Genomic DNA, 10,841 nt, shown 5'->3' on the forward strand with positions numbered 1-10,841 from the left:
TTGATGTAAGTAACAACACGTCCTCAAAGAACACATTCCATTGACAAACTGCCTATTGGCTTCTGTCTCGGGTTCTTCGGCCGACGTTCATCTAATGATTTTTCTGACGTTACGCCAGCACGAGTGGCTGGCATTGTCAAAGCTTCACCCTCCATTGCCGGTGGTGAACTGGAGCCGAGCTCGCGGGCGCAGACTATATGTACCTGGCGCGCCAACGTCCGAGGGCTTCTCCGCGGTCATTTCCGGTGCGGTTCTCCTCTTGCTACCTGCGACGGTCGTTCGCTGCAGTACGGGAAGCCAAGATCCGTTGACCTTAAGGCTTTCCTCTTTCTTGTTCAAACTGTTCGCGTGTTTTTGTATTTCTACAGCTTCTCTGAACAAGCGCGTGTGATAATGCTTCTCTACTGCCAGAACTTCCGTGTCGGCGAATTTTATTACGTGGTCGGTCTCATTCAGTGCGTGCTCTGCCACGGACGATTTCTCCACCTGCCTCAACCTGCAATGTCGCTTATGCTCTTTGATCCTGGTGTTGATGGATCGTCCAGTCATTCCGACATAAACTTTTCCGCATGTGCATGGTATACGGTATATTCCCGACATTGCAAGTGGGTCTCTTTTCTCCTTCGCCGATCTAAGACACTCTTTGATCTTCCTTGTCTGTTTGAAAATCGTCTTTACGCCATGTTTGCGCAATATGCGGCCGATTCTGTCCGTCACTCTGGGAATGTATGGCAGAAAGGCCGTACCCGACATTTCTTTTTCTGGAAGTAAGGAGAAAAGAGACCCACTTGCAATGTCGGGAATATACCGTATACCATGCACATGCGGAAAAGTTAATGCCGGAATGACTGGACGATCCATCAACACCAGGATCGAAGTGCATAAGCGACATTGCAGGTTGGGGTAGGTGGAGAAATCGGCCGTGGCAGAGCACGCACTGAATGAGACCGACCACGTAATAAAATTCGCCGACACGGAAGTTCTGGCTGTAGAGAAGCATTATCACACGCGCTTGTTCAGAGAAGCTGTAGAAATACAAAAACACGCGAACAGTTTGAACAAAAAAGAGGAAAGCCTTAAGGTCAACGGATCTTGGCTTCCCGTACTGCAGCGAACGACCGTCGCAGGTAGCAAGAGGAGAACCGCACCGGAAATGACCGCGGAGAAGCCCTCGGACGTTGGCGCGCCAGGTACATATAGTCTGCGCCCGCGAGCTCGGCTCCAGTTCACCACCGGCAATGGAGGGTGAAGCTTTGACAATGCCAGCCACTCGTGCTGGCGAAACGTCAGAAAAATCATTAGATGAACGTCGGCCGAAGAACCCGAGACAGAAGCCAATAGGCAGTTTGTCAACAAGTGGCCAGGAAAGCCTTAACAATTTTGTAACACGTTCCATTATTTAAATCGTTCTCAAGCATCATTTTAAGAGGCATATAAATAGTGCATCGTTTCATCCACTAGAAATAATATAAAAAATGTTATTGATTGCCAGTTATTGCCATTATTACAAATAATACAGGCCAACTAAAGGCTATGCACAATAACAGCAGTTGGCAGTCAGTAGGCTCCCAGAAAGCTTTATTAGATCGTATATTTCCTATGAAATTGCTGACGATGTGCAAAAAAATACGTCAGCAGCACGAAAAAATCGATTTCATATTGCAGGGGACCAAAATACAAAACGAGTGTATTCACTGTGTACAGTTGGATTTCTAGAAACTATGGCTTGCGAAAAGAAAAACCTGTAAGCAACTACACCACCACATATTTATCCTAATATAATCAAAATCGCTACGAAAATTCGATTTTGTGCACCTTGCAAGAACAACGAGCCATCAAAACATGCCTAACGCAAGACATTGTATGACCAGCTTCCATTGTTATAATTACTAAACAAATACCACAACAACTATGAAAGTAGTGTTATTCTTTATAATGTATAGATCCGTAGATGTGAAAGTTATCGTGTTCTAAAATTTAATGGGTCACAACCGAAAATGACGTAAGAGTTCTTACAAAGTCATGATGCTGCCTCAGCTGAAATATATGCTTAATATCAAGCCCTCAGCCGCATTGTTCATGTTAGGACTTCCAATAGGGAAACTCTAACAGAATGGCTGTAAATATTATGAGGTATGTTACCTCAACATTGCAATGGGACAGCATGACAGTGCAGAAAAGAACATATTGATGGTGTAATACATGGAAAATGGAGATGGAATAAAGTGATTACAGGAGCAGTATCGGTAAGGCGTGTCCAATAATAATGGCGAAGTGGCGTAATTATATTCCATAACAGAGTAGCTGAAAAAAGGTACAAATTGCTGCGTACATACCTACACAGTCTTGCACAGGGATGAAACACACTATCCATTATGTAACGGTCTCTAGCCTGGTAGTACCATGTTCTTTAGCCAAGGAAAACATAAAAATTCCCCATTCTCACAATAACTTTGCTTACTCCTGGGCTTATCGTTTAACACATAAATATACTCTGTAGGTTTTTCTCTACAATTGCAGGTCATCTACGCTAAACAGGCATCCCCATCAGCCTTATTGTTTACTGTAACCCAAGGTGTCATGTGTGTTGCATAAGAGACAGAAACGAAAACCGGAAATGTAGACCCTTGAAGTTATATATGGTGTCGCAACACTTTTATCTATCTAACATCACCTACTTTTCAAGGTCATGCAACTACTCGCATGCCATACACATAGATAACCGTAATTGGGAGACTTTTTAGGATTTTTCCTGGGTAGCGAATAAAAAAGCATAATATGTTCTGAAACTTTACTCATTCTTGCATGAACATTCACACAAAACCTCACTCTATACTCTTATTTGGTGTAGTTTTAATAACATACAGCTTAATTTTTAACTTATAATTTAAGTCTATATTGGACTTTGGAAATGGTTTTTCTGTTGCCAGGTGCGCAATATCCAGTCTGGGAGATTTAGATACACATTTACGATCTTTATAAAAAGATTTCTCGCGTGTTCTTTAATGTAGTAAACATGCTCCAGTTCATCATTTTCGGCCAGGACTCCTCCAACATACGGCCAGTTACCAGTGCTATTAACAGTAAAATGCTGATTTTTATATTCCTCATCCGTTGCCAGATTTCGCCATACACTGTGTTAAAAACAATATGTAAGCCTTACCTGCAATTCTTCAGTAGCTTTCACTTTTTCCAATTGCAGTTTATATTGTTTCTTCATGGCAGTTGTCTTCTCCAAATACTCCAGTTTTTGTTTTTTGACTTAGATCTCTTCCATTTCTAGTTTTCTTTTTCGTACTTGCACCACAGTAACTGCGCTTAAAAGACGTAATTTCTGTAGTGGGGAATGGTTTAAGTCTGTGCAATATATTTACTCTTTTTCTTAGGACTTGTGGGATAACATTGTTTGTGGGTGCCAGTCCTAATTCGGCTGTACCTATATCTGATGGTATCGTGGAGAACAATGTCCTGAATTGAAAGAAATATGTTTCCTTTGTTTTAATATAGCTCTTCTGTGTGATACTTCATGTTGTCATTGGTGGAGTCAGTGTTAAGAATCTCCATATAGTTTACATAACAATGTCCTGAACTGAAAGAAATATGTTTCCTTTGCTTTAATATAGCACTCCTGTGTAATACTTCATGTTGTCATTGTTGGAGTCAGTGTTAATCTGCCAGGAAGTTTCAATCTCCATATAGTTTACAGGTAGATAATGAAAACTGCATACAGGCAGAAAAACTTATGCTTCTTGCAAATAACAGGAATGCAGAGGGGGAGAGACGATAGGGCACTCCCCTCCCCTCCCCTCTGTTCCCCTCCCCTCTGTTCCCCTCCCCTCGCCGCCTTGACTTTGGCAGATGGCAGAATGTCATGATTCCTGGAATGGCCTTGTAGATAAGGAAGTGCTGATGCTGATATCAGCGAAATATTACAAGGACACTTGCCTGAGCATGGTAGTTGAAAGCTCAGCTGTAATATGTCTCCAAAGTTTATCTGAAGCTTATTTCATACCTGTAATAGGGTGTAGTAAGGTCGTTTACTGGACTTTTTTCTTATTTTGGTCCACACTAACTCCTCCAAAAGTATGAAAAGCAAAGAGCTACCAGTAGAAGAGACGTGTTTTATGGTATCGAAAATGTACAAGTGCTCATCGGTCTTTAGGTATGCATTTTAGAGATCATATTTACTGGAAATATCTTTCGTCTTTTAATCGGTACTTTCTCCTTCGAAAGTTGCCTACCCTAAAATCTTGGCAGCAACAGTACTGGTAGGTATAGTCCAATGTAAGAGGTACTGGAACCATTTTCGCTTATAACTCCGCTTATAACTCCATCGTTTACAGACCAGTGTTTCTTGCATCAAATTGATACATTTCTCCATCGTGCCAGAAAATTTGTAATATAATCACGAAATTACCTTGTGTAGTGCAATTATGGATTTTTTTGTATTCCATCCCAAACATCAACAAGCCTCGTATCACGGTATTTCCTCTTACCCCCTAATATCGTGTCGGGCGCCCTTTTCCCCAGTGTAGTGCAGCAGTTCGATGTGGCATGGACTCGACAAGTCGATGGAAGTCCCCTGCAGAAATACTGAACCATGCTGCCCCTACAGCCATCCATAATTGCGAAGGTGTTGCCGGAGCAGGAGTTTGTGCACAACCTGACTTCTCGATTATGTTCCATTAATGTCCTATGGAATTTATGTCGGGCGATTTGGCTGGCCAAATCATTCACGCGAATTGTCCAGAATGTTCTTCAAATCAGTCGCGAACAACTGGGGACCAGTGACATGTTGCATTCTGTAACGGAACCTATTAAAGGCTTTACTTTACCGAAGTATGCGATACCCTCCAAATTCAACCAGTTTAACGAGTATTTATGATTATAGAAAAGTTATTGTGTATGTTAACAATGATTGCATAAAATGTCTCCATAAACAGTCAACCCATTAAATTATACTGAATAAATGACCCACACAAAAGTTAATATCACTTGATCACTGATACAGCAAATGTCATCATGTAAAAACACTAAGTTCATCTTAAATAATTAATATGAAGTACGAAAAATAGTGGCCAACTTATGTAATATGGATCTCCTTAAATAAAAATCACCCAGTGAAACCTATTTGTTCACTAGGACCTTTTTCACTCAGTATTCACGTAAACACTCCTATTTTAGACGAAAACCACTGTAATTCTTAATAATTCATGTTATTTACTTATTTATGCAAATTAGCGGAGTCTGAATGTCACTTTGGTAAAGTGTATGTGTGTTATTGTTCGAGGTGGATAAACATTGCAAAGAACATGTAAAAGAAGTGCTACTTTGTGTTGTGTCATTGTCTTTGGTGGACAGTGGAATTAAGATGGCCACCAGAGTAATAAATATTTGAAGTTTAAATATTTGTTGGTTTCGCTCATTATTTATCATCAAAAGCACATCAAAAACACGGGACCTCATCTTTTTACCCCTAGACAACCAGATTTAGAGCCAGCATTAGCATCGAGACACAGCAGCGATCCAGCAAGCAGCAGCGATTACCACAATGCATTTTAATGGCGCCAACCTAACATCAAGTGCTAACAAGCTCCACAAATGGGAGTGAAATAGTGCGATTATAGCAATATCTACGACTAGGCGACCATTATAATTCCCATCCATAAAATCTGATTGTCGTTTGGTAATATGAAGTCCATGAATGGCTGAAATAGTTTCCAGGTAGTCGAACATAATCATTTGCGGTTAAGATCGGTTCATTTGGGCCAGAGGCCCAGTCCACTGGCTGTAAACACAGTCCACACCTTTGGGGAGCCACCAACAGCTTGCACAGTGACTTGTTGACAACTTGGGACTATGGCTTCGCGGGATCTGCGCCACACTCGAACCCTAGTATCAGGTCTTACGAATCGAAATCGGTACATATCTGTCGAGGCCACGATTTTCAAGTCGTCTGGGGACCAACCAAGATGGTTATGAACCGAGCAGAGGCGCTCCAGCTGATGTGCTGTTAGCAAAGGCAGTCGCATTGTTACTTTCCTGCTATAGCCAATTAACGCGAAATTCGCCACACTGTCCAAACGGATGTATTCGACGTACATCCCACATTGATTTTGCGGTTATTTCACATATGTTGCTTGCCTGTTAGAGCTGACAACTCTACGAAGATGCCGCTGCTCTCCGTCGTTAGGTGAAGGCCGTCGGCCACTCAGCTGTCTCTGGTGAGAGATAATACCTGAAATTTGCTATTTTCAGCACACTCTTGACAGCTTGTTTCTCGGAATATTGAATTCCATAACGACTTCTGAAATGGAATGTCCCATGCATCTGGCTCCAACTATCATGCTGCTTTCAAAGTCTGTTACTCCAGCTGTGGAGCCATAATGACGTCGGAAACCTGGCACGTGAATCACCTAAGCACAAATGACAACTCCGCCAATGCAATTCCCTTTAATACATTGTGCACGCTATACTACCGTCGTGTATATATGTGCATATCGCTATCCCATGACTTCTTGCCACCTCGGTTTTCAGTGCCACAGGCAAACAGCAATTTTCATCACATTTCTATATTACTTCTCGGTTTCTTTACTGCTTGCTCGGTGTGCAGATTAAATAATATCAGGCATAGGGGACAATCCAGTCACACTCCTTTGTTAGCTAGTGCGCCCATTTCGTGTCCTTCGACTCTCATCACTCCAATCTTGGTGTCTATATAAGTTGTGAGTAACCTTACAATCACTGTACTTTATCCACGTTATTTTCAGAAGTTCAAAGAATGGGCTCGACACAACACTGCCAAAAACTTTCTTTAATCTACAAATGCTATGCAAATAAGCTTTTTTTTCTTTGCTCTATCTTTTAAGGCAAGCCCTGTCTGTTCCTACATTTCTTGGAACCCGAGCTGTTCTTCCATGAGGTTGGCTTCTACTAGTTTTTCTATGCGTCTGTAAATAATGCCTACTTTTATTTTTCAGCCATTCATTGTTAGTCAGCTTTTTTTGGAGTTGGAATTATTTATTTGATCTTCAAGTCTGGGGTTATTTCGCTTGTATTTGCAGATAGTTTTGAACTGGTTGGCTCTCTCAAGGATCTCAGCTACTGTGAGGGAATGTCGTCTACTCCAGGTCCTTTGTTTTAATTAGATGTTTCAGTGCTGTTAACTAATCTGTAACGCTAGGTAATATGCACAACATCCACTTGTAGGAAAATCAGTTGCTAACAGGCGTTTATGACATAAGTATCCATTGGAAATCAATAATACTGATGGCTAAAAGCCAACACACGCCTATAATTTATAAATAATAGGTAGAAACAAGGTTTGGTACGAACCAGGCTATAACAGCTGTGTACTATATAAACAGCAGATTAGACAAAATTTCATAAAACTTTGTTGTACGAAAAGTGCGAAAGAGATACATATAACAGAACTGATAATACAACTGGTAGTTATAAAATCTGTGAAAAATAATTTGAAAATACTATAAAAATTAAAAATATTTTATGTTCTGCTTTTCAGGGTACCTGAGAGCATTCCAAGCTAGAGGGCTGGAAGCAATACAGCAGTAGATGGAAATCTGCTCTGACAACATGTTCTTGCTGAACTGGTGGAGCATCCACAACCTGTGGCTGTCACAGACGATGGGAACAGCGTCGGAGAAAAGCTGCCATTCAGCGTACCAGCTGCTGAGTGGACTTGGAATTCCAGCCTTGGATCAGGCATCTTCGCCACAGCGCCAGCAGCCACCACCGGCCGCCAGCAGTTTCCCCTCCATCGAGGACGAGGAAGCGCGCCACGCTCCTCTGAATGACGTCACTGGAGGAACCTCACCTGCCAGCAGCGAAGTCCGCGCCACCATCTCCATATTCCACGAGCCAATCCCGAGAGATGATGCCAACCTCTCAGCGTATCTGTCTCGAAAAACGTCAGTGGACACAAGCTCTGATAACATTGCTCCACAAGCGGAGCCCTCCTTTCAGAATACAACAGCTCACGGGAGGCAGCCATATGCTTTTCCTTCCACCTCATCTTTTGGTCCATATGGACCACACGGTAGCCACCAGTCTTTGGGATTTTCAGTGCGGCCACGCCCAGCGTCTCATAACGCGGTCGGCGATGTTTCAGATAACTGTCCAGAATATGAGGGGTCAACTGACCCGCCTAAGGCCAACCACGATGTACCAAGCCACACAGACTCAGACTCTGAGCTTGACGATTCTGACGACGGCGACGGCGACGGCGACACCCCTGTGCAGCCATCTAAGCAGGGACGGCCTGACTCACCCATCCGACGTCCGACCTACACTCATTTGTCGGACGTTTCTAATGATTCAGTAGATGATTCAGATGGGAAAAAACAAGCAACAGCTTCACACCCTAAACCTTGGAAACGGATTGAGAATGCATATGTACAAGCCTTACCTCCTTACAGCTCTTTTCTTGCAAGTCAGCTCCTCCTCATAAATGGCAGACCCGGTACCATTTCTGCTGCAATGGTGGAAGAGTACCTTTTCAATATATTGATTCAGGCACTGCCGAAGACCAGGTTGTTGAAACTCTTGTCGAAATGGCAGGCTCGGCTAAGTGACAATATTCCGAATTTTAAAACGGAAAAGGCTTCATTCCGTGGGCATCATGTCCCGAACGCCACACAGAACTCTGTCACGCAACAGTTCGGAAACATCAATGTAGACAGAGGGCAATCTATGGACAGAGAAGCAACTCGCAATAAACAGCATCACAGAAGTTACAACAATGAATATGAAATGGTTGATCCTACTCCTGATGACGAGAAGAAAGTGGCAGGAGCCCAGGAGGAAAAGCAGCAGGTAGGTGAGCAGTCGTCACCGCTTGGGGAGCAGCAATTTCAGCAGAATTCCATCATCCAGCCACACATCGAGCAGATGCAGCCTGGAGATCCTCCAGCGATGCATTCGCTACCAGAAGATCCTCCACCAATGGGCGCTGAGGCTTGCACACCTGCTGTCCAGCTGCCAGCCCCGCTGGCACAGGAGTTTGTGTTACCAATTCTTCTCAATGAAGCAGGTATGCAGTCAGCCGCATTGTCAGAAGAGGCAGCCGTAGCACTCTCACCACAGTCTCCCATGCAGCTCTGTTCACCCCAATCATTCTCCCATGTCCAGGACTGCACCACAGAGGAACCAGCTGAAAATCGACCAGGGCCTGTGGCTCCATCTGCAGAGCTTGTGTCAGGACTCCCTGCAGAGCTGTTATCTTCCTCACATGATCATCCCATGGAGCCAATTTTTGTGGCTGAACCATCTGCGCTGCTGCCAGCTTCTGTAGCTGAACATCCATCCCCAATGGAATCAGAGCCCGAGCCATCTGCGCTGCTCCCAGCATCTCTGCCTGAACATTCACCCCCAATGGAATCAGAGCCACTACTGGGGACATCTCAAAGCGTGGTAGCGCCCTCCTCCTGCCAGGTCCCTGCAGAACAAGATGCACGCAAAGCACGTACCGGGTTCTTCGAGAGGAGGAGCAGGGAACCGTGGGACCACAAAGGACTTTTTAGCTTTGTGGCGCGCCACGCTTTTACCTTACCTCAACATGTGTGGGCTGAACGTAAAGAGGGGCAGCCCAGGCGAAGTATGCGCATTGCAATGAAGAAACAAGTCAACACCTATTTCCCACGTGAGAGACTGTCTTGAAAGTCAGCATCTAATAAGAGAATTGGCTCGTGCTGAACTAGCATGGGCGCAGAAATCTGAAATAATATCTTTGTCTGTAGCATATAAACGAGGTAATATGTGTGTTTTGATGAGGAGGTGTAAACATTTATTGAGGAAGCTGAAGGTATTTATACTTAATGTTTCTAGTTCAGTGGTGGATAGGTAAATGTGTAATAGCCATAATATATGTGAAGATCTGTGTGAAATAATTTTGTCATTGGTGGTTTCTAAGCTTATATTGTAGCAGTTGTAATTGTGTATGTAATCTACTGTGTTTAATTTATAATAAATGTTTCTAGTGTATATTCTAGTTTTTCTTGAAAATGATCTCTGGTTCATGACCCCAAGTGTTTATCTTGTGGCGTGTTTCGGTAACTGAGAAGTGTTTGTTTTATCTACTGAACATTTTGACAGTTAACTTTTTAGTAGACTTAGAACTGAAAGGTGGTCCATTATCCGGTTTCAGCGCCTAAGGTATTCCAAACAAACTGATCTAGTTACCTAATTTTTTCAAAACTTTTTCAGTGGTACTGTTTCGCATGTAATAAAATTCAGACAACCCAGAGTAACTGTCCACTATCAATAAATTTTCTTGTTTTCCCAAATAAAATAAATCTGCAGAAATTAGTTGTCCTGGATAACTTGGCATTGATTTCACTGCAATGGACTCATGCTTTCCTTTTCTTGAATGCAGGTGACATATGTTTCATGTTGATACATAATTCTTGATTTGTTGTGTCATATTTCTCGAGTATACATATTTTCTAGCTCTCCTGCAACAACTTTCTATGTCAAGGTGTCCTTCATGGATCCATTTCATTTTCCTTTGAATTAATTGTGATAGCGTAATTATCTTTTGTCTTTTGAAGAAAATTCCTTCAGCATAGTTAATAATTTCTTTAAAGGTCCAAAAATGACAGTTCTTATGCAGCTTCCTTCAGGTACGTCAGGAATTCTTCACTGATAGGTAAAACCGTCAATACCTCTAGTTCTTTCACTTCTGCTTTATCTTCTTGGTTCTTGCAGTCTCCAAGTATGATGTCTGATATCGGTATATATGACCCTTCAGTATAAATTACCATAAGAGAAAGACAAAATTTCAAAAATTATGCGTTTTAGTCTTCCAGGTACACCTTCGAATAATT

At 42.6% G+C, this 10,841-nt stretch overlaps 1 protein-coding gene across 1 annotated transcript in view; it reads left to right on the top strand.

The window, feature by feature from the left end:
- LOC126236498 (uncharacterized) overlaps nt 1-9,884 on the top strand; it is a 32,241-nt gene extending 22,357 nt beyond the window's left edge. The window contains exon 2 of the mRNA XM_049945853.1: nt 7,523-9,884. Coding sequence (XP_049801810.1) covers nt 7,573-9,675 — 2,103 coding nt within the window. The 5' untranslated portion in view covers nt 7,523-7,572 and the 3' untranslated portion in view covers nt 9,676-9,884. The remainder of the gene's footprint in view (nt 1-7,522) is intronic.
- Nucleotides 9,885-10,841: the final 957 nt, after the last annotated feature.

Source organism: Schistocerca nitens, chromosome 2 (assembly GCF_023898315.1).
Source record: "Schistocerca nitens isolate TAMUIC-IGC-003100 chromosome 2, iqSchNite1.1, whole genome shotgun sequence".
In the NCBI taxonomy this organism is placed as follows: Eukaryota; Metazoa; Arthropoda; class Insecta; order Orthoptera; family Acrididae; genus Schistocerca; species Schistocerca nitens.